The sequence below is a fragment of the Echeneis naucrates genome, chromosome 24 (genome assembly GCF_900963305.1).
Source record: "Echeneis naucrates chromosome 24, fEcheNa1.1, whole genome shotgun sequence".
Lineage (NCBI taxonomy): Eukaryota > Metazoa > Chordata > Actinopteri > Carangiformes > Echeneidae > Echeneis > Echeneis naucrates.
Genome location: NC_042534.1, coordinates 2,763,727 through 2,786,804, shown reverse-complemented (window position 1 = coordinate 2,786,804; position 23,078 = coordinate 2,763,727). Strand labels below are relative to the sequence as shown.

The following is a 23,078-nucleotide window of genomic DNA, read 5'->3' as shown; positions in this document are numbered from 1 at the left end:
AAAAATACACAGCTCAAGGACACCAACACCTGCAGGAGTGTGCACTGAAAAAGCTTTGTTGATGAACTCATGAACATGTGTTTGGACAAAGTTCACTCTCTCTAGCTCCTAATCAAACATCTGTATTTCTCCATGTCGCTTCAGGCGAAGACACAAGCGGGAACTGGGAGGTGGTGGACGCCAACTCTCCAAAGCCGAACCTGCGATTCTACCTGAATGTTTGTCACAAGGTCATCCAGACAGAAGGAGGCGCCGACCGCTGCCCAGTGAACGCCTCCTTCTGTGCTGTTGGTAAGAGTCTTCTGGAGGAGTTTCAGTTTGTCTTTGATTGCTTCTGAATTTCCTTGAAATAATTTTACATTTTTTGTGTGTGTGTGTGTGTGTGTGTGTGTGTATATATATATATATATATATATATATATATATATATATATATATATATATATATATATATATATATATATATATATATATATATATATATATATACATACATACATACATACATACATACATACATACATACATACATACATACATACATACATACATACATACATACACACACACACACATACACACACACACACACACACACACATATATATAAAATTTGAGACAGTTGTCCATATGTCATCACCTCCCTCAGATTTTCTGTTTGGGATCTGTTGCTTTTTGGGAATACTTTCTGCATAAGACCTTCATTCACAGTTGTTGTGAAGTAACAACACATTCAGGAGCCGTCACTCTCCTGCAGTGGCTGAGATAAACACAGCGTGTTGATAATATGTCTGTGTGCTTCAGATAAAGATCATGGGGCTATCAGCCTGGGCAGCTTCCTCTCATCTCCTCAGAAGACAAAAATAGGGAATGACATTCGGCTGGTTTATACTGATGGAAACTTTTGCATCAATAGAAAGACAAGAATCCAAACTATTGTGACCCTCAAGTGCAAACCAGGTAGGTTGAACCGAGAGATAAAGCATCAAAGACATTTCTCTTTGTTGTGATGTTTCCAGACATTTGAATTTCTTTGTGTCCTCCTGCTCTTTCCTCCTCCTCATTTGCTTGCAGGAGATCTTGAGAGCGCTCCCGTCCTTCGTAGCATTTCGTCTGATAGGTGTGTGTATGAGGTTGAGTGGTACACTGCTGCTGCCTGCGTCCTCTCAAAAACACAGGGCGATGACTGCAAGGTGGAGGACCCTCAGGCTGGTAAGACACACAAACACAGTTCAATCAAGTTCAGTCAAGTTCAAGTTCAATCAACACAGTTTTTAACTGATCAATATTAAAAAAATAAATAGATAAACACCAAAGAGGAGGAAAATAGGCCACAGGGTTTATGGGAAGTGTGCATCAGTGGAAAAACAAATCTCAGCACACAGCGGTTTGAAGTCTTGATTATGCTTGTTGCTTTCTCCAGCTGCTTTATCACTTCCTGAGATCATTCGAGCCCATAATAATGATTTTCATGGCCTGTTCGTTTGGCAGTTCATGTCTTGGGTAAATGAAAATGTGGAGAAATAATAAAAAATGTAAGTGTAAGAATTAAAAATAAATTCTGAGTACATTCATTTTCTCTTGTTCAATTAATTGTCTAATCATTTCAAATATACTCTCATTTGCTTCAGAATGAAAAAATCCAACTGCTCGTATTTTACATGTGAAGGATAGAAACCTTGAGAAAGCAGCTTTTAAAGAGACTACATCAGTCAGAGGAAACCTGCTGGCATTACTGAGGTTGACCTGCTTCTTTGATCCTCCTGCCTGTCTAACCCCTGCTGCTCCACAGGTTTCTCTTTCAACTTGTCCCCTCTCTCCAAACACGACGGCTTCTACAACATGACCAGTGGAAACTATGAATACTACATCAATGTTTGTGGCCCGGTCAAAGCTGCCAACTGTCCTGAAAAAGCCGGAGCATGTCAAGTTGAAAAAAGGTAAGAGGGACCTGTAGACGTCTGCAAATATCAGTTTCGACTCCTGTGTGTGTGCATACTTTTATATTTTTCCATCTGTGCCTCCCCTTCAGTTCCTGGAGTCTTGGGGATGCAAACTCACGTCTGTCTTACTACGACGGCCTGATCCAGCTGACCTACAGTAACGGCTCCCGGTACAACAACAAAGAGCACACGCTCAGATCCACTCTCATCTCCTTCCTCTGTGACCCAGAAGCCGGAGCTGGATACCCTGAATTTCAGGTAAAATCCACCCTTGGTTTTTGAGTGTATTTGTCCTATTTTAAGATGCACATCTGCAATTTCCTCCTTACATGCCTCTTTGAAAGTTTGTTTCTGTGAGATGTTTCGGAAAACATCTTGACTTTTATGAATCCAGGTTGAAGACAACTACACATATAACTTCCGCTGGTATACATCCTACGCGTGTCCTGAAAGACCCCACGAGTGTTTGGTGACTGATCCCGAAACTCTTGAGCAGTACGACTTATCTAGGTAACGCATGTCCACAACGTCCATGCATTCAAGGCATTGTGATTACACGCACAACACACTTTTCTAAAGATTCACAAAGTCAAGAGAAAAAAAACAACTTAACAAGTTATTGATCCTACCTGATTTCCATTCCTCTTTTTCTAGCCTGTCTCGCTCCGCCAGCGGTAGTAACTGGCAGGCCATGGATTTGTCTGACTCCACAAACCGAAAGAAGTATTATATAAACATATGTCGGCCCATCAGCCCTGTGTCAGGCTGCGACCGCCATGCGTCTGTTTGCCAGATGAAGTACATTACAGAGCAGGTTGGTTAAGAGGAGATGCTTTATTTAAATCCATCATGCCCACATCTAGAATGTAAAGCAAGTTGTCTCTGATATGAACCTTTAAAGTCTGTATCCTGCCTTTTGTCTTCAGGGCTCTCCAAAGGAAGTCGTATCGGTCAGTAACATGGGTACCTTTACACGAGGGCCGGTCATTGAGGGTCAGGACCGCCTGCTGCTGGAGTTAACTGACGGGTCTGTCTGCATTTCCGAAGGCCAGATGCTCACACACACAACACGTATCCACCTGGTATGCTCCAGGGGAACTCTGGTGAGTGAGACTTTAGGCAGTAAAACTGGGTGAAGCTTGTTTACGCTGAATATTTTACACATGTAACGTTTGTGTTTGCGCCCCCTCCTGTGTACAGTCGTCAGGCCCGCGGTTCCTCATGTTCCAGAACTGTACTGCCAACTTCATTTGGGAAACTAGAGCGGCCTGCGCCATCAAAACCACCAAGAACAATGTGAGTTCATTTATATGACAACATTTATGATTATTTTGCCTTTATTATTGGCTCTGACAGCTAATATCAAAAGCGCTGACATTTAATATTTTGAAAGTGGTGAGGATAATTTAAAACATTGTAACAAAAGATCCTCCATTTTTCAGAAATGTACTGTAGTGGACCCCAACACTGGCTTTGAATTCAACCTTCAGCCTTTGGCTTCCACCACTGGATACAAGACACATGCAAATGGGAAGGACTTCCTGGTAACGTTAATATAACAATATTTTTCTCCCATAGTTAAATAAAATTCAGTATAAACTAAATTTTGTGCGATATTTTCCTGCTTTTAAAGTAAGTCCTCTGTTATATTGTCCTACTTGTGTTAACTGCTCCGTAGCTCTTGTTTTAGTGTTTTCAGAGGTTTGTCTTTATAAAAGAATAATCTCTGTCCTGCAGCTGAACATCTGCTCAGATATGGCACAATGTGGACCAGGCAAGGCTGGATGTGAGCTGGAAGACGGGCATCCACTCAGCCCAGTCGGGACGGAGAGGACCCTGCAGTATTCCACCGATGGCCTGCTCAAACTCACCTACAAGGGACCCCTGGACGAACCCACAGGTAACAAGGATGATTGGCCCGCTGTGAGCTGCCAAAGCTTCTGAACAGGGACTCATGAGTTGTGTTACAACATTACAGGGTTGGTTGATGTTAGTTGTATCCCTTTTCATCCATCCACTTGTGGAAATGGTACATAAATCAGGCAGGCCTGTTGGGCTTTTTTCAACTATGCACATTATTCCATTTCTTTTTACATTTTCCCTCTGCACCAGCGACCCGAGACACCTTCACCATTAACTTTGTCTGCAATTCATCGTCTCACACTGGATCACTGAAGATGGTTCAAGAGGACATGAGCACTCTATCCAGCCATGTTGTCCATGACGTCCTCTTTGAGTTCTCCACTGCTCTGGCCTGCCTCCCTGCCCCAGTGGACTGCGAGTTCAGTGGTATGCACCCACACGAAGTATGAGGGGAAAACTGACTAAACTAAAACTCTATTTCTCTGAAATAAACGCTGTTAACGTAAATGTTGTTTCGCTTTAAACTGACAGCAAACTAAATGTCCACAAGAATTCAGAAGCTGAGAAGAGAGAATCTTGTTTACAGAGTGAAACATGATCCCTGAGACACCTCTCCTTTCTTGTTGTATGTTTAATTATCCCCCTCTGTTACGCTCAGACACTCACGGTAACAAGTACGACCTGAGTCGCCTGACCCGCAATGGAGACGACTTCCCTTGGATCGCCATGGATACAGACAGAGGCAAATCACGCAGCTTTTATATCAATGTCTGCAAACCTCTCCCCCATGTGGAAGGCTGTCCAGGTCCGTGCTCCTCCATGTTTCATTGTCTCTCCCCACTCTGTGCACAAAATAAATGACCAGATAAATAAAATCTAATAATGTATGGGTCAAATTGTCATTAGTGATCTTAATTTTTATTTAAAAGGACAATCCAGTCACATACAGCGTGAAGTCTGTTAAAAGTAAATTATTACACTGATTGTAAATTCTTGTGTGCAGCTGGTCCTTTGGGTGCTTGTGGTGTGATTGATGGGAAAAGTTATAACCTGGGATACATCCAGTCCACGCCACAGGTGGCAGAGAGTGGCTCCATCAGCATCGTTTACCAGAACGGGGACCAGTGTGGAGCCACATCCCGCTACTCAACACGCATCATCTTACAGTGTGACAACAACCCGGTGAGTTTCAGAGCACGCTCACCTCCTGCGTATCCACAGGATGGTCAGTGGTGGTCAGTCTTTCATCAGATCCATGTAGCTTTTAAAGTGTGAGCTTTAAATTAAACATTCAGCACATAAATGGCTTTTACTTCCCAGTATGCCATAAGGCATAGTTGTTTTTTTTTTTTTTTTTTGTTCTTTTGAAACTGCTTGGAATTTTGATTGTATTTTTAATGCTGTAGAACACAATCTACATGAGAAACTACAATAGTCCTGAAACAGATAGGACTTGCATCATAAAGGCTGTATTCCATTTTTAAAGCTGCATTGTATACGACCTTGTGTCTGTCAGCTGGGATGTCCTCAGTGCTGAGGTTGGTTATTCTCAGTTACATTTTCTCAAGCACAGGGACTAACTGTGTGTAATTTTTCTTTTCTGCGTTTGTCTGAAATCAAAGGGCTCCCCAATGTTTGAGCGAAAGGATGGTTGTGAATATGTGTTCATCTGGAGTACGTCTCAGGCTTGTCCTATCACAAAGACTCAAGGTAAAACTACGTGCAGTGACAAAGTGATGGGAAATACTGATAACAGTGGCTTACACAGAAAACTGGGCCTACTTGTCTTGATTTATTTGTGACATTTGAAAGTTTAGGTTTGGTCAAACAGCTGCTGCGCTAATTCATTTGTGTTTGGTCACTGACATTTTTCCCCCCAGGTGAAAACTGTCGGGTTCGTGACCCCAAGAGCGGCTACGAGTTTGACCTGAGCTCTCTGAGGGGAAAAGATTACTCCATCAAGAGTGGTAAATACACCTACCACCTGTCCATCTGCGGGGCACTCCCGACAGGTCTTTGCCCACATGCAGATAGTCACTTGGTCTCCTCCTGCCAGGTGGATGGAAGCAACCACAAGATTGCAGGTTTGGAGTTTCTTTCATTCAGTAATCGTGTTGTTGTTGTTGTTTATCCTTTTTATGTGAGTTTTCATATGTGTCTATGCACGCAGGAATGGCAAACCAGGAACTGAACTATGTGGGAGACCAGCTCATCCTGAACTACACCAACGGAGAGACCTGCCACAAGATTTATCAAAGATCAACAGAGATTTACTTCTCCTGCCACCCTGACAGACATCCTGTGAGTTTTACACAGAGGCAGAGAATGAGCTTGTCCCTGCAGATTCTAGTTTACATGACCGTGTAATGCATTCAAAGGCAAACAAGATCAGACATTCCTACATTTCCTCCATCGTGGAGACCTGGACCAACCGCCATTAACAGAAAGAGGAAACACAGTTAGAGAGCGACACAGCGGCATGCACACAACAGATGTCTTCTCTGATTCAGATTTTTACCAATGTGTGTCTTTTCATGGCAAAAACAGGCAGGCTTTAGGCTGTTACGTTTCTAAATATAGAATACAGAAGATGTGTCCCTGTTGTGTCCCTGTTGTGTTGCGGTGTGGACTTCTTGATGGTGTGTTTGTGTGTCAGGGAGCACCGGAGTTCATCAAGGAGACAACAGACTGCACATACCTGTTCAACTGGCCCACCGCTCTCGCCTGCATCTCAGTCAAAACCATCAGCTGCTCCTACAAGTAACAACCTTCTTCCATCCTCTTTTTTTTTTTTTTTCCTTCCTTCTTTACACCCAGTTCTCTTCTAATTGAAGCTCGGAAATTAGCATTGGCATTATTATCGAAATTCAGTTAGCTACATAGTTTGTATAGGACTCAACAGTAAACAGTGCAAGTATCAGGACAAACACAAAGTTATCAACAACAGATATTCAGTTGTTTGATTACTCAATACAAATCATTTTGGGGCCAAGGCTGCTATCACTACAAGTAAATTGTATGTTTTTGTGTACTTATGCTCCAATAGGATTCTTCAAGTTTGAGAGTTAATATCTTCTAGCTGGGTTTTCCTTCTAGTAGAGAAAAATAAAAGTTTCCTAGAACTGATTTAAATTAACATTAGCTCTGGTAATTGCAGACACTTGGATAAGTGTATTAACAGGACAGATCTTCATGCTCATATGCTTGTCTTGTTGTTTACCCAGTGACGGTCAGGGCCACTCCTACGACCTCTCCCAGCTTGCTATGGACTCTCAGAACTGGGAGGTGGAGACGTCGGCTGTGAACATCGACAAACGATTCTACATCAATGTCTGCAGGTCGTTGGTGCAGCAGGGAGGTCAGTATATGTTATACTGTTGCTTTTTTCCACAGGCTTTCTTTGGCCACTCATTCTGAAGCAATTGTGTTTCTCCACATATCAGCACCAGCTTTGCTGTATTTCATGAGCTATAATAAATAACAATAATCTTGTTTTGTTCTATTAATCTACCTGTTTCTGTAATTTAAGTTTTAATGTTTTGTTCTGTCTGATCAAGTCATTTCGCTGCGTTTAACCTTTATTAAAGTCACAAGTAAGGTTATAGTCCTGAATATATAAAAAAAATTAAAATCCAGAGGTGTCCATCTGCTTCTCTTGCTTAAGGTTCCTGGAAATGTCCGTCCAGTGCAGCGTCCTGCCTCAAGGTCGGAGATGAATATGTGAGTCTGGGACAGGTGGACTCTGGTCCTGTGTGGGATGGAAATGTCCTGAAGCTGCAGTACACCAGCGGCCATCTCTGCCCTGACGGACACCGCAACAGGAGCAGCATCATCCGCTTCCAGTGTGCCGAAGACCGAGTGGTGAGGGGACACACCGTGCACAATGCTGAACAGAATGCTCCTAACCTGCTCTGCCCAGTAAAATAAAAATGTGTTTGAAAATACCTTTTTTCAGTCTACAGACAGGAAGATTAGAAAACATCTGGCGTTTAAATTTGATCTAACTTTTAAAGTGGGGTGCAGATTTCATTCGGGATTACCTTAATGTGTTAAATTCCTAGTGAGTGAGGAAAAATGTAATGTTTTCCTGTCCCCCATCCAGGACTCCAAGCCGACTCTGATCTCGGCTCTTGAGGACTGTATGTACACCTTCCTGTGGTTAACAGCTGCTGCCTGCCCTCTAAACAGCGTTGAGCACGACGGCTGCAGGGTCACCAACCCAGCTACAGGTCAGACACCTGCTACCTGCTCACCTCACATAAACATGCTTATGTTTCTGATTTCACTGCTGCTGGTAAGAAAAATGGAAAAGATGAGTAAGAGAACATGAGATGGAGAGGAATAGAGAAGGTGTTTTTATTTTTATAAAATGAGTCATGTTGAGTTTTTGTCCCTCAGGTCATTTATTTGACCTGAACAGCCTGAGAAAGGAAGGCGGTTATACCGTCTTCGATCATCAGAAGCCGAGGAAGATGTTCCGCCTGAACATCTGTGGAAACGTAGCCAACACTGGATGCAGCGCTGAAACCGGTATGTACACCATTTAACCGCTCTCTTAGAGAATAAATTCCATGTTACGCAAGTTTTGATTGGAATGACAATGTATAAAGATATTTGCATTGCAACAGCTCTTCCTATTCCTATTTTATGAATGTTCAACTTTGAAAAATCAGTGGGGATTTTTTTTTTTTTGGCCAAAGTTTAAAAGAAAGGGAAAAAAATCAAGGTAAATGAAGTCAGACAGAAAAGAGTTCCAGTGGACTGCTCTTTCATTTCCCAACTTTACTGCAGTTAACAAGGCAAATGGTGGATTACGTAACACAACAGATACAGATAATGCGTCTGTTTGTCAGCGGCGCCAACAGAAACGTAATTGGAGACCTGAAAATCCAAATGATTAACTGCTCGTTCACCTGATTATTCACAGTTTACTGGAAATCTGCTGAAAAAACACAGACCTGAGCTGCAGAATGAGTCTGAATGTGTAATTAGAACTACGGGAATACACTTCTGAATATTCATTAATTATTCACAAATATCCTGAAATCCAAGCTGGATATGAATCTGATCACCTGCTCACCTGAGAATTGATCTGATGTCTCAGGGCAACAAGAAGGAAATGCTCCAGTTCGACGAAATGGAATAAAACTGATGAAACAGGAGAATAAACATGGAGAGTATTGTGTTATAGTGTGTCCAGGTCAGTTTTGACTCTGGGGACAGGAACCAGACCGGCCCAGAGACCGTCTGAGAGGTCTTAATGTGTCGGTCTCCTAACATCTGTATGCATGTTGTGTTGTAGCCGTGTGTATTAAGAACTCCACCACAGAAGTGAGCGCCGGTCAGACGAGCAAGAAGCTCTCATACAAGGATCATGTTGTGGAGCTGACATATGAAGGAGGAAGTCCTTGCCCGGCGAACCCCAGCCTCAAACACAGTACCATCATCCAGTTCATCTGCAGGTACCTTCTCCTTCGGTCATCACTGTTTTCACTGTTGTTTTCTTATGCAGCTGCATAACATCTTATTTTTAATGCTGGTTTTATATATATATATATATATATATTTATATATATATATATATATATATATATATATATATATATATATATATATATATGTATGTATCAGCATTTCTCAGTATATTAAAGGAATCTGAAGTGGCATAAGCCCAATGACTGTACAGTACAATCCAATCTCCTCATCAGGTGTACTGTTCAGATGCACAACTGAAAAATTAAATGTGCGCTTGGTGCACATTGGAGTTTTAAGAAATCAGCCGAAATCTTTTCTTTGTTTCAACCAGTTCAAATGTAGACTGGTCTGATATTTTGCATTGAGACGACTAATCCAACCGTTCCTGTGTTCCTGTAGGCCGTCTAACATGGGCTCAGCCCCCGCAGAGCCGGTCCTCATCGACTCTGACGCTGAAACCTGCACACACTACTTCTCCTTCCACACACACCTTGTGTGTGAACAGCCTGTGAGTATTTTTTTATTTTTATGAGTGCCAAAGGTCAGTCATCCAAAATACAACCCAGAATGTTTCATAAAGTTCTCATCATTCCGTCATACAGATGTTATGATTACCGCCGCACTTGTGGTTTTTTTGCAATAACAAAAATCGTGATAGTGTAACTTGGTGCATCTTTTATATTAAAGGACATTTCTCAACATACAACAGGAAAATAAATAGACAGATAATAAATGGGCTTTTATTGATCCTGGAGGAATTTTAAGGCGCATTCCTTCAGAAATTAGCACTAAATTGACAATTTCACAGAGCAAATTGGATTTCAGCTGAGTCTAGACTGCAGCTCGACTACAGTCGGCCTCTATAGACTTCTTCAAGGATAATCAGAGGAGACAAGAATGTAGCCTTACATCTTTTGATGCAGCAGAATCGTTGAATTGTCTCTGACTCACTTGTCCAAAAATAAGTCTTACGTCAGGAGCATTTAGAAGAGCAAATATTAGAGGAAGATGTTGCACAGCTATTGTATTTTCAGTAAAAGAGTAATCACATGACAGCAACAGTTTGAATTGGTTTACTTTGGACTCAGTGAAGCCTGAAAACTACTATTGTTCAGTGGTGCCTTTCTTCTGTTTCTCTCAGGTAAAATGTTCGGTGGAGAACGGCTCTTCTCTCATAGACCTGACTCCTCTGATTCATGTCAACGGATACTACACAGCAACAGGTCAGTGAGCCAAGGTCTCACATCCACCCACTCAGACACAGATATCAGATGTCTTGCATGCAATTACGGAGAGAATAGCATGGATCACGTCTGTGTGTTTCTGCTTCTCGTCTCCCCTTCTGTCTGCTCAGATGAGGCAGCTGACCAAAGTGATGCAGCTGCAGTTTTTTACATCAATGTCTGTCTTCCTCTGAACCCCATCCCCGGGGTCAACTGCCCCCCCGGAGCTGCTGTCTGTATGGATCCAGCTAAAGGACCACCAGTGGTGAGACTCTCTGACTCCTGTTGTCAGAATATTCAAATAAAGAAATACTAACTGCCCTCAGTTTTAATTCCAAATTTATCATCTTTAATCTTTCTTTCCCCCCTTTTCTCTCATGCACTCTTTCTTTTTAAGGATATTGGACGGACAACCAGGGGTCCTGAGGTTAACAGCGCAACAGGGGAGGTGTCCATCAAATACAACAGCTCCACCAAGTGTGCTGAGGACCCCGCACAGAACTACTCTTCCACCATTATCTTCACCTGCCAGAGAGGCCTGGAGCTGGTGAGTCTGCTCTTTTTACCTCCCTCACATCCTCCGTTTCACTTTACTGAACGTATTGGTGACCTCCATGTCTGTATCCAGGGCTCTCCACGAATGATGAGGCTGGAATGTGTCTATTTGTTTGAGTGGGCCACTCATGTGGTCTGTTCAGATGACACACAAATCAGCGAGTGTAAGCTCACCGACACCCAGCTCCAGTTCACGTTTGACCTTTCACCCCTCAAAACTGAAGTCCATGTGAGATTTTTTTATTTTTTTTTATAAGACATCAGAGAATGTGGTGGATGCAGTTTTTCCTCTGGTTCTGAAGGACTGTCGATCTAAAGTCGAGTCTTGGTTTGTCTTTAGGTACCAGGGCCCTCCAGCACGTACCACATCAGTGTGTGCGGCTCAGTGACGGAGCCGGACTGTAAGAGCAGTGCAGTCTGCCAGGTGTCTGGTTCAGGCTCAGCCAAGTTGGCTTCATCATTTGGCATCTACAAAGCCATGACGATGAACTACAATCATGAAGAGCAGGCCGTGCTGATGCAGTACAGTGGGGGAGATCCCTGCCCAGAAGGTAACGCTGCAGCTCTCACACTCTTCACTGATGTTGAGGATAGTTTAGAAGCTGGGAAATGTCGCTTTACTGTTTTTAAGGTGAAGGGGCTTTTTGTTTGTTTTTTATGTGAAGAACATGGAAAAAAACTGGATAGGCACGCAGGGCAGAGGCAGACTGAAAGAGTAAACCTTGTTTGGGTCCTTTGGTTCCTTATTGTCTTATCTGAAGGCCTTTGTTGTCTCTCCTCCAGGCTCCGGCAAACGTCAGTCCTCCATATTGCTCACCTGTGACCAGTCCGCAGGAAACGGCTTGCCAAAGCTGGTGTCAGAGACGGCAGGATGCTCAGCCACTTTCCAGTGGAAGACCAGCACCGTTTGCCCTCCGAGGAAGATGCAGTGTAAGCTGGTCAGCCAGCATCAGACCTTTGACCTCCGAGCCCTGTCCTCACTCACCGAGCCGTGGAAGTTTAAGCACAGTGGAGATTCGTAAGTCTGGGTTTAGTTGCGGTAGATCACATTCTAAGTCTTTCCTTCAGAGTTATTTTATTTATTCCTGTGTCTGTGAATAAAATCACAGCAGCATAAAGTGAAATTAACCCAGAAAATATTTTGTCGCTAATAAGTTTAGCAGCGTCACAACAGAATAGATACCAGACAAAAACTAAAAACTGACAAAAAGAAGTCTAACCAGTGAAAACGCTGTTCTGATGTCTTCAGGTATTTCATCAACCTGTGTCAGGACATCCACGGAGGACTAACAGATTGTCCCGAGGGAGCGACGGTGTGTCGACGCACAGCAGCTGGACAGACTCAAATTCTGGGCCAAGTTTACACTCAGAAAATGAGCTACACTGGTGAGCAGTCACATCGCTTCGAATGAGATATTTCACAACTCAGACTCAGACTGAAGTAACAGTGAAATTAAAATGTATTGATTTGACCATATTTTAAGTTTCCTTCTTGGTTCTACAGATGGAAAGATCTCTGTCAATTACTCCGCCGGAGACGACGTCTGTGGTAATGGCATGAAGGCCAGGACTGTGATCGAGCTCAGCTGTGGCTCCACTGTGGGACACCCAGCACTGATCAGGTAAAACACACACACATACCAAACAAAGAAGGCTGAATATTTTCAGAAGATTGATATTGCATCATTTACTTCTGTGGTTCTGTATGTGATGTTCAGCCTCTCTGACAGGCAGCTAATGACAGAAATAAGGTTTTAGGCAAAGAAAGTTTATTTGTTTGTAGCATATTGTCATATGATTAGAGGCAAAAGCATAAAAAACTGAATCAAACACATTATCGGGGAAGATTAAAAGATAAAGTGAAGGCACGGAGCTGTTTTTTTCTTCAGTGGCTGCAGGATCTTTCACCCTGTTCACGTTTAACTCTAAACGACCAACACCTCCAGGCTTAATGTCAAACTTTCTCTAGTTAAAGTTTCAATGTGTCCTATTTTTTTTCCTCTAACTTGCTACATAACTAAGAGTATTGTGTGTGTGTGTGTGTGTAGTTTTGATGAGGCATCATGTAAGTTTGTGATTGGATGGGAGACTCGGGCGGCCTGTGCCATGAAGCAGCACGACGTGGAGATGGAGAACGGGACGATAATGGTTCCTGACACAGGAGCCAGAATCAGCCTGGGAGATCTTTATTTCAGGTAACACGAGCACAGACTCCTCCTGGATCTGAATCCTGCTCTCCCAGTCTGCATGAATGTGTCCGTTTTAGTTTAACTAAGGAAAGGTCGACTTTTAAACTGTTCACTCTCTTCGACATTCCCTCATTTTTCCTTCAATAGCCATCATCAGGCGTCTGGAGACATCCGTACCAACGGCGACCGCTACATCTACCACATCCAGCTGTCCGGCATCACCAACAACTCTCTGACTAATTGTACCGGAGCAAACATCTGCCAGGTGAAACTGAATGATTCTTACAGACGCAGGATTGGCAACTCCAGCAAGGCCAAGTATTACATTAAAGGTAATTTATTGCACCATTAAGCTTCTTGCGTCCCCTGCTGTCCCCCGTAAGTCACCAACCTCTGTGCTCTCTCTCAGGAGGAAACCTTGACGTGATGGTGCCCTCTGACTCTAAGTGTGGTCGGGAAAAAGGCAAAATGGTGTCATCCACCATCATGTTCCACTGCAACCCGACGGCAGGCATCGGCATCCCAGAGTTCATGCTGGAGACAGATGAATGCCAGTATCTGTTTGTGTGGCACACGAACGCCGTCTGTGGTCTGACGTGAGTGAACACCCAGACAGGAAACAACCGGAGTTTAGTTTTTACTCCTGTGGACAAAATCTAAGACAGAAGAAATATGTAAAGCTCTTTTTTAAATGCTCTGCAGGACTGTTGATGCTCAGTCAGATGATGACAAAGGTTCAGCTCTCTCGTGGCGGGGCCAGGCCATGGGGGTGCTGCTGAGCGTCCTGATGGTCGGTCTGTCTCTCTGTCTGCTGGGACTCCTGCTCCGTAAGAGGGAGAGAAGGTGAATCCACGAGAATCTGTCTCCTCCTTTTTTTGATTTCATTCAGTAAATCTTTTTTCAACATTTCTATACATCTGTCTTTTTTTTTTTTTTTGGGTTTGTTTGTTTGCAGGGAGCTGGTCATCCAGAAGGTCACCGGCTGCTGCAGGAGAGGAAACCAAGTCTCCTATAAGTATTCCAAGGTAGTTGTTAACGCGAATGAGTGAAAGGAGCCTCAGACCAAACTGTTACTGAGTCAGAGGGACGTTCTGCTTTGAATCCTCAGGTCAACATGGACGACGACGGGGGTGAGGAGGAGATGGAGTGGCTGATGGAGGAGCTGGAAGCCCCGCCCTCGTCCGCCTCGTCATCGTCCAACAGGGGCAGGGGTAACCATGGCAACGGGCACATAAGGACCAAGCCGGTGAACACTGACGGTCTGCGCTCGTTTACGCTGGACGAGCAGGACGACGACAGCGAGGACGAGGTCCTGAGCTTCCCCAGAGTGCAGGTGGTCAAATCATCTGGCCTGTCGAGGCACTCGGCGTCTCATCGCAGCGCCTTCTTACAGGTGAGCCTTCAATCCACCCAATCCCATACTTTCATTAATTACATGTGAGCCCTGATAACGTGCTTTTCTGGCACTTTATGTGAGCCGGTTCCATAGAGCAGAACCCTAAAGGATCAAACTCTGATTTCAGGAGGAGAGCGACGAGGACCTGGTCGGCCTCCTGGACGAGTCGGACCGGAAGAGGAAGAGCAGCAGGCCTCGCTCTTCAGGCCTTAACCACAGTGTCAACGCGGCGGCCAACAGGAAACGGGACGAGGATGACAGTGACGAGGACCTCCTCAGGGTGTGATGTCACTTCCTGAACTCATTTCTCTCAGTGAATGTCTCTATAATAGCAACAACACATTGAAAGCAGAAACCTTTCCTCTCTTTTTGGGACACTTTTTTGTTTGTTTTCGGGACTGCACCCTTCTCCGCCCTCCTCAGACTCTATCCAGTCCACCGTCTACAGACTGTCAGTGTCAGCACACCATATCTTATTTATTGATCGCTGATTGTCCACACTGAAGTCCACACTGTTTGCACCTATTTTTCAGTTTTCTTCCAGCTACTTACTCTCCAAAACCCCACAGACCAGTTGAGAGTCTGCGCTGAGCCGTGTCAATAAGAAGAGAAGTCCATGAAATTATATCCATCTTTTCCTCCAGTGTTTTGAAGTTGTGCCATTGCTATAGCACTTTATTGTAGCATTGATTAATAGCTGAAAATGACACGTTCCTTTGCAGGCTGGGCAACAATACGCCTAAAAACTACTTTTGTTTGTTTTTCTTTCTCTGATCTGTCCTTTGGCCTGGACGTTAAAGGGCCATATTGGGAAGCTGTGGAAAATGTACAGTTAAGAAGTGAAACAGGAAACCAACAGCTATCAGCAGAAATAACAGGAAACTGGTTCACATCCCGGGACGTAGACAGTGACGGTGTTGGCTTGTATCGTTTCAAAAGGGAGCAAAGACACCCATTTGTCTTTTCTTGTTGTTTACAGCTGCTATGATAGCAGATTTTTTTTCTCTCTTTGATTTCCCCTTGAAAAGAAAGCATGATGCCTTCCTGATGATGAATCATGTCCGGCGACAGATTGATTTCTATTTTTTTATTTATTTTTTTTGGGGGGGGGTCTTGTTTTGATGGAAGACATTGTACATAGATAATAATGTTCTATAATATGGACATTTTTGTTTGTTTTTTGTCTGCACCGGTGAATTGCTCACGTTTGTTTTTATGATTATTTAAATGATTGTCTGAGCTGATTATCTCTGTTCTGTGTGGAAATAGAGATGGCCTTATAAGTGTGAGTGAACAGTTGACTTGAAAGTGAAACTTAAGATGTTAGTTTAGGTTTTTTTGGTTTTGAAGTCCCTCCCCCTAAAGCCATATCTCTTCAGCCAATACCGGAACCCTCCCCAGCTTGCACGCTCTTGTAAGTCACAGCCTCTTTTTTTGCCGCTCAGGTCTGTGATGGTGGATGTTGCGGTGTCTAAAGTGAGATTGTAACTCAGCAAAGCCAAGTTTTTGGAGTGCCAGAATCAGCCCTTTTTAGCCAAATGCATGTGGCGATAAGAAAAAGAAAGAAATGAGGCTTAAAAATATCAAGATCACAGGCAGTTCATTTAGAGTCACCACATTTCGTGCAAAATAATCAAAGTAGAGTCGTCGCAAAGGATGTCAGTGCTGACGGGAGACCGCGGCTGTTTGGGTCGAGTTTATTAGCTTCGTAAAAGTGAAATCAAACTGATGAGTGAACTTACACTGTACAAGCACACAGAGTATTTGGGTGCTGCCTCACTGGTGGAGACCTTTTTTTTTGGGGGGGGGGGGCAGTTTGCACAATTAGACTGACAAACAGCTTCATTTTCACCCCCTCCATTGTAGCTTTTGTAAAAATCTTATTGTCTGAGATTTGAGCTGTTTTAAAGCAGCAAGCGGCTTCAAAACAAATCAAACTAGAGTTTCCCTCATTTTAAGTCCAGGCAGTCAAAATTATACGTTTTTCAAGGCAGTTACTTCCATTATTTTCATTATTGTTTGTTTCTAAAATTAACAGATTATAACATGTAATTATATCAAAGTGTCCACAGTTCAAATAGAACTTTTCAAAGTGTTTTCTTATTTTAGTCCTTAAAATGACATACAGAGTAAAGAACTTTGTGAGAGCACCCATCGACCAGTCGACAAACATTAATGTCACCAGAATGGCCCCGGCAGCGAGGAAGTATTCAGGCCAGTGACCTGCAGTCATTAACAGACGTGATGTGATCACCTACCAATCAACAGAGTTCACCGTTCAGGGTATTTCTAAAGCTTTGTACACAAATTTGCAAACAAGATTTTGTAAGAAGGCACTAGTCCAAAACAAAAAAAAATAATAATAATAAAAATAAAAAATAAAAAAATCTCAAACTGAAACACAAATCAAAAACATCAGTATTTTATATGAAAGAATTTGGGTTGTGCCATTAAAGTGAAATGAAACACAAAGAAATACAAAACATGGTTGATGTTCCCGCTGCTGAAGGTTTTCAGTAACTTTCTTCTTGTTTTTTGGTCGTTCCTGAGGATCTCAGTAGAAGTCAATATTAGGTGATAGTATAAAGTGACACGGGTAAGGTTTCCAAAGACGAGTGAAATAACTAATGAAATGTCAACAACCTTTAACTTGAATGTGATTGTAAGTCCAGCAGAAGTTGAAATAAAATTGAGCCTGCTGCTTGCTGACTGTTCCTTTATTCAGCATGTGGAGTTCTCCTGCAGCACTTTGAGACTCGTCCCCTCAGCAGGCCTTTTTCCATCGTTGCATTAAGTCGTGTCCTGCTGTATTTAGCACCAAAGTTTGTGTGGCTCATCATGCACGGTGCTCTCCTGACCACCTCTTTCCATGAAAGCAGAAATTTGTTTGTTTCTGCCGTAGCTACTCGAGCAGAGAGCTGTCCGAGTTGAGGTGAAACTAATCCAGTCTCTGAGGTAGAGAGATGAATCCAGAGGTCCGGCTTCAGAAACGATCTGTGATGACTTGGTACTGTGGGAAGTCATTCTTATGTTTTAGTTCGTGTGAAGTTATGTTGTCTGATATGTTTTTCAGCTCTTTGCTTGTTTTTCCTATTTAAAAGAAAAAAAATATTTGATGTAAAAAAAAAAAAAAAAAAGACATTATTTGAATAAATAAGAGATCTGCTGTTTATCACTGATGTGGTTTAATCACAGTCTGTCACTACGAGGAAAGAAAAGGGAGGGATGAGGATTCAAAGAATGACCCTTTCCCAGAAAGCAGAATCAAATTTGTGGCCCAACGTTTGGATGGTGGCTGTTTTCGGCCTGTATGGTCTGATGACCAGAAGCACCAGAAGGACTTACAGCACTCCATTTTGTTAAACTGCTTTAGATTTGACCTCCACTGAGAACAAAAGTACTGAAGTTCATTGAATCAATTCCAAAGTTGTCTTCACACTTCAGACCAACTTAAACGTGTATTGTGTGTTTTTGTTTCAGTCCGTCCCTTCAAATATTATTATTACTACTATTATTTATGTTTATTGTGGTTTTTATTTAATTTATTTATTTTTTACGTCAGTCGCGTCACATTTTTAACGCGCAGGAACGGCTCCAAGTAACTATGGCAACCTCGCCCTTGACGACCGAAGGAGCGTCGTGGTTACGGGCCGCGTGACGGAGACGGAGGGCAGCAAACCGGAAAGAGAAAGTTTCATACTGAAGTGAAGGAAACAAAATAAAACATGGTGGCCGGTCGGTCACGTGTTGGACCGTCGTTTCCGGTGAGTGAAGGGTTGTATCCAAAATGCTCTTCACTGGTCATATCCCATCATGCATTGCGTGGCGAGGAGAAAAAAATGCGTAGACCACAGAAATGAAAAGTGGTGGTGCTTAGGAAGGAGGGAGGGAAGGAAGGAAGGAGAGAGGGAGGGAGGGAAGGAAGGAAGGAGGGAGGGAAGGAGAGAGGAAGGAAGTCAATGAGTGTGTCCTCAGAAACGTCCACAGTCGTCTTCTTCTTCATTCTTGTCTCAGAGGACCTGAGACCTGGATCTGGATCTGGATCTGGATCTGGACCTCAGACCTGGACCGGGATCTGAGACGTGGACCTGACTGAACTTTCACTGAACTCGACCTTCAGACATGAATTTGTTGGGACTCGGTTCTTGACTCGGACTCTGAGTCTGACGATGTGAGATGATTTTGAGGTTGGACTTGACTGGTTCTGACGGCAGCTTCCTAAAATCCTGAACGGACTTTGATTGGACCTGTTCCCTTCAGGCCTGACCTGAAGAGATGACTGCAGAAACAGGACCATGTTTTCAGGCCTGGTCGAAGATGGCAGCAACAAAGCAGCGATGTTGGTTTTCCGTTTGGACTCAGGTTAAAGCGTCACTGATTCCCCCGAGCCGGCTCTAAAGGTCAACTGAGTGACGTCGTCACTGACCGAACGTGTGCAGGATGATTTCCGTATTTATGTTAATGAGCCGCTTTGACTCTCAGCGCTCACACAGTGTGACGTCTAAAGAAGTGATGGAAGACGTGTTTTAATGCTCCGCTGCGCTGCAGGTACAACGACGACGTCCTTCTGCCGACCTTTGCCCCTGTTAGCGCCGTTAAAACCCCCAGAGGAGGAGACGGGCGCTCAGCAGGCCGAGCTCTCCTCTGAGGCTGCAGACACGTTGAAGCTCTGAGCTTTTTTCTTGCAGCTGTCCAGAGAGAACAGATCCTCATCTCCTCCGACCATGACCACGTTCGACGACATCTTGGAGGAGGCCGGGAAGTTTGGCCGCTGTCAGAAGCGAATCTTCGCCCTGCTCTGTATGGTGTCCATGCCCTGGGCCGGCGTCTACGTCGGCATCGTCTTCCAGGGTTACACCCCGGATCACTGGTGTCGGGACCCTGCTGTGGTGGACCGGAGGGAGGCCTGCGGCTGGAGCCCGGCGGACAGTCGCAGGCTGACGGCGCCTTTGGTCAACGTCTCCGGGGAGCTGCAGCCCAGCAGCTGTGAGCGGTACGAGGTGGACTGGAACAGAACGGTGCTCACCTGCGACACACAGGAGCTGGACCTCAGCAAAGCGCCCTCTACCACCTGCACAGACGGCTGGGAGTACGACTACGAGGGAAGACAGTCCTTTGTGACGGAGGTGAGGAGGTCTGAGCACAGAACTGGACTGTTTTACTTTTCAAATCATTCTCATCCTTTTCATTTGTTTTTGAAAACAAAAAGACACAACCAACTGGCAAGCATTTTAAATGAGTGCGATTTATTTTTTAATCCAGAAGTATGAAAAAAAAAAAGTTTCATGCTAAGCTAACGTTCAGACAGGAAGCTCATTAATCTCGCTGATTTTCATTACTCGCGGACGATCGGCTAGAAAGAGATGACATTCAAAAACAACAGCATGTCGGTTAGAGTCATGAACATCAAAAGACTTTGTGTGTCTGTGTGTGTCCCAGTTTGACCTGGTGTGTTCAGACGGATGGTTGGTGGACATGTACCAGGCCACGCTCAACGTGGGCTTCCTGGTCGGGAGCATCGCCATTGGTTACCTGGCCGACAGGTAAGGCTGTGATTGGTCTGGCGAACGAACGGGTGTGATTTTAATTTTCTTTCTAATCTGAGCAAAACATTCGAATTAGATTGAGCACGGAAACATTTCTGATAAAAGTTTTATTTTGTGTTTCTGCCTTCAGGTTTGGCAGGAAAATGAGCTTCCTGATGTCCAACCTGTTGAACGGGATCGCGGGGATCCTGGTGGCCGTGTCTCCGAACTACGTGTCCTTACTGGTTTTCAGAACTCTTTACGGGTTTGGAGTGAAGGGAGGCTGGGTGGCCGGATACGTGCTGAGTAAGGAGAACCTTTTATCTGGACGTGTCCCTGAAATAAAAGACGAGCAGAAAAGACACGCACTCTTCTCCTTCTCGTTGTGTCCCAGTCACAGAGCTGGTCGGGGTGGAGTTCAGACGAACAGTCGGAGTCATTTATCAGATGTTCTTCAGCGTCGGCATCCTCCTCCTCCCGCTGCTGGCCTACTTCATCACAGACTGGCGCTGGCTGCAGGTCGTCATCACCGTCCCCTACATCGTCTTCCTGTCCTACTACTGGTGAGACACACAATTTAATTCTGTTCTTTGCTCACCTTGAAATCTTGAAATCTTTGTAGTTTGTAAATTTTTTTCAAGAATTTGAAAAGCAAAAATGAGCCGTTGGCACTGTTGCTTCACGCTGAGACCACACAAGGATCTCCAGCAGCGGCCGAGCTCGCAGGGATTCAGCAGATCACAGATCAGACAAGCCTTTAAAAACCCACCAGAAGAAAGAGCTGCAGATCTGGCTCATATCTCAGTTGGACAAATCAGATTCACACAAACTGATTCTTTATTTTCAGGTTCATCCCCGAATCCCCACGATGGCTCCTCTCTCAGAACAAAAAGTCCCAGGCTGTGAAGATCACTGAGGACATGGCCAAAGAAAACAAGAAGACTCTCTCCAAAAACATCGAGGTAGCTGCAGATCAGCAAAAATGGAATCAGTTTGCTCAGGTGGGGTTGAAGCAGCTGTTTTTAAAATCATGATGCATTCTGTTGACGCTGCAGAATCTGAGAGACGATAACGCCGATTCAACGACGGCCTCCTTCATGGACCTGATCAGAACGCCCAAAATGAGGAAACACACCTTCATCCTCAGCTACAACTGGTGGGCCTTTCTCTGATGCAGAAACAATGAAACAATGAAAGATGAAGCTAAAGCCACTCTGCCTCCTCCAGGTTCACCAGCGCCGTGGTCTACCAGGGCCTCATCATGAGGCTGGGGATTCTGGGAGGAAACGTCTACATCGACTTCCTCATCTCCGGCCTGGTGGAGTTCCCCGCCGCCTTCCTCATCCTCTTCACCATCGAACGCATCGGCCGACGTCTTCCCTTCGCCAGCGCCAACTTCGTGGCCGGAGTTTCCTGCTTCGTCACTGCCTTCATTCCTCAAAGTGAGTCCGCGGGGGAATCGACGACCAGACCGACATAGTCCTGCAGAAAAAGTTGTGTTTTCGAATTGTGTTTTGTTTTCTGGCAGATATGTTCTGGTTCAAGACGGTGGTGGCCTGTATCGGCCGGCTGGGCATCACCATGGCCTTTGAGATGGTGGTGTTTGTTAACACCGAGCTCTACCCGACGTTTGTCAGGTAAAATCTCCCCTGAGCAGCGTTAGAGTCCGTTCGGCGGCATCGTCTCTCCGTTCCTGTTCCTGAGTTTCAGCCTCAGTGTGGCTGATTTTCAGTTTCATGTGTGAGGAAAGCTGTGCGACGGTGTTTTACTGTAAATGTGTAATGTCACTTTGAAATGAAACATAAAGAGAAACTCACCCCTGTTGTGTCTGCAGGAACTTTGGGGTGTCGGTTTGTTCCACTCTGTGTGACGTCGGCGGCATCGTCGCTCCGTTCCTGCTCTACAGACTCGCCATCATCTGGCTGGAGCTGCCGCTCATCATCTTTGGTGGGTGTCTTGTTGTTATGAAAGGCAGAAGGTTTTCTGCATTCTGTTGGAAATGCCGTAGCTTCGGCTCTAAAAATCGAACGTGCTCTTGTGTGCAGGATCTCTGGCGTTCCTGGCCGGCGGTTTAGTGCTGCTGCTCCCTGAGACCAGAGGCGTCCCGCTGCCCGACACCATCGACGACATTGAGTTCCCCGACAGGTCAGTGTCCAAGAAACGCAATAAAGCTACACAAATATTGTATTTTTTGTGTCACAGAGTTTTCCGTTTCTGTGAAAAAAAAACATAAAACTATAAGAAATGAATTAAGGTTAAGTTGAGATAAAAATGATATTTAGGTGAACTGTACCTAATAAATTGGTCAAATATAGTTTATGCAGTTATGTTCCTTAATCCTCCAATAAACACTGTACTGGATACAAGTGTGAACTTTGTGCACAGAAGTTGTTCTTTGTGTTCAGGATGAAGGAAAGAGCTGCACTACAGAAACAGCAGCTGAGCAACTTGTTGTCCAACAACGACGTGTCGACCAACAAAGATCCAGAAACTGTGTAACCTTCCTGAGAACAAAGTATTTATTTATGCTGTTTTTGTTTAGCTTTGGTGAAGAGAGATGTTGAGTGTGATATTATTTTTATTAAAAGAGTAAAAAGAGTGAACCTTCATGTCATCAGGAGTTGTACATTTATTATATATATGTATATTTATTAATTATTAAATATTTTCTCTTTTAACACAACTGAAGACTCAGAGTGTTTTCATGCCTTTTAAATTGCATTAGTCCTGCTCACTCTGGCTGCTCCTTCACAATAAAAACACTCTGGTGAAGGTTTTATTGTTTATTTATTATATTGAATTTCAAAATGATTTTAAAAAGCGGCTAATAACGCTAAACCCTGATTTGTAACAAGAGAAAAATGATATAAATGCATTAACTGTGATAAGATAAACAAAAGCAGGCGACT

At 44.0% G+C, this 23,078-nt stretch overlaps 2 protein-coding genes across 2 annotated transcripts in view; both read left to right on the top strand.

Moving 5' to 3' along the window:
• Window positions 1–17,345, top strand: part of igf2r (insulin-like growth factor 2 receptor) — a 30,495-nt gene extending 13,150 nt beyond the window's left edge. Inside the window, exons 12-50 of the mRNA XM_029496358.1 lie at window positions 145–291; window positions 805–960; window positions 1,075–1,212; window positions 1,793–1,940; window positions 2,033–2,201; window positions 2,338–2,453; window positions 2,598–2,757; window positions 2,870–3,046; window positions 3,144–3,239; window positions 3,386–3,487; window positions 3,681–3,843; window positions 4,056–4,232; window positions 4,465–4,611; window positions 4,810–4,988; window positions 5,429–5,516; window positions 5,687–5,890; window positions 5,977–6,107; window positions 6,463–6,566; window positions 7,031–7,164; window positions 7,471–7,667; window positions 7,909–8,035; window positions 8,205–8,336; window positions 9,109–9,268; window positions 9,681–9,789; window positions 10,423–10,504; window positions 10,636–10,769; window positions 10,902–11,051; window positions 11,133–11,288; window positions 11,400–11,610; window positions 11,843–12,077; window positions 12,309–12,445; window positions 12,564–12,681; window positions 13,108–13,254; window positions 13,396–13,580; window positions 13,658–13,844; window positions 13,951–14,091; window positions 14,204–14,273; window positions 14,357–14,641; window positions 14,772–17,345. Of these exons, the coding sequence (XP_029352218.1) occupies window positions 145–291; window positions 805–960; window positions 1,075–1,212; window positions 1,793–1,940; window positions 2,033–2,201; window positions 2,338–2,453; window positions 2,598–2,757; window positions 2,870–3,046; window positions 3,144–3,239; window positions 3,386–3,487; window positions 3,681–3,843; window positions 4,056–4,232; window positions 4,465–4,611; window positions 4,810–4,988; window positions 5,429–5,516; window positions 5,687–5,890; window positions 5,977–6,107; window positions 6,463–6,566; window positions 7,031–7,164; window positions 7,471–7,667; window positions 7,909–8,035; window positions 8,205–8,336; window positions 9,109–9,268; window positions 9,681–9,789; window positions 10,423–10,504; window positions 10,636–10,769; window positions 10,902–11,051; window positions 11,133–11,288; window positions 11,400–11,610; window positions 11,843–12,077; window positions 12,309–12,445; window positions 12,564–12,681; window positions 13,108–13,254; window positions 13,396–13,580; window positions 13,658–13,844; window positions 13,951–14,091; window positions 14,204–14,273; window positions 14,357–14,641; window positions 14,772–14,930 (5,858 nt within the window). The 3' untranslated portion in view covers window positions 14,931–17,345. The remainder of the gene's footprint in view (window positions 1–144; window positions 292–804; window positions 961–1,074; window positions 1,213–1,792; window positions 1,941–2,032; window positions 2,202–2,337; window positions 2,454–2,597; window positions 2,758–2,869; window positions 3,047–3,143; window positions 3,240–3,385; window positions 3,488–3,680; window positions 3,844–4,055; window positions 4,233–4,464; window positions 4,612–4,809; window positions 4,989–5,428; window positions 5,517–5,686; window positions 5,891–5,976; window positions 6,108–6,462; window positions 6,567–7,030; window positions 7,165–7,470; window positions 7,668–7,908; window positions 8,036–8,204; window positions 8,337–9,108; window positions 9,269–9,680; window positions 9,790–10,422; window positions 10,505–10,635; window positions 10,770–10,901; window positions 11,052–11,132; window positions 11,289–11,399; window positions 11,611–11,842; window positions 12,078–12,308; window positions 12,446–12,563; window positions 12,682–13,107; window positions 13,255–13,395; window positions 13,581–13,657; window positions 13,845–13,950; window positions 14,092–14,203; window positions 14,274–14,356; window positions 14,642–14,771) is intronic.
• A 2,023-nt stretch (window positions 17,346–19,368) lies between these two features.
• LOC115037993 (solute carrier family 22 member 2-like) lies at window positions 19,369–22,678 on the top strand. The gene is made up of 11 exons (XM_029496795.1): window positions 19,369–19,770; window positions 20,084–20,187; window positions 20,321–20,475; window positions 20,564–20,732; window positions 21,017–21,131; window positions 21,225–21,325; window positions 21,397–21,611; window positions 21,698–21,806; window positions 22,004–22,116; window positions 22,215–22,314; window positions 22,575–22,678. The coding sequence occupies exons 1-11, from the start codon at window positions 19,369–19,371 to the stop codon at window positions 22,666–22,668; spliced, it is 1,677 nt and encodes a 558-aa protein (XP_029352655.1). The 3' UTR covers window positions 22,669–22,678.
• Window positions 22,679–23,078: the final 400 nt, after the last annotated feature.

Coding starts and splice junctions, on each gene's coding strand:
- LOC115037993 (XM_029496795.1), top strand. CDS start 19,369: ATGACCACGTTCGACGACATCTTGGAGGAGGCCGGGAAGTTTGGCCGC. Junction 19,771..20,083: donor GACAGTCCTTTGTGACGGAG/GTGAGGAGGTCT, acceptor TGTGTGTCCCAG/TTTGACCTGGTGTGTTCAGA. Junction 20,188..20,320: donor ATTGGTTACCTGGCCGACAG/GTAAGGCTGTGA, acceptor TTCTGCCTTCAG/GTTTGGCAGGAAAATGAGCT.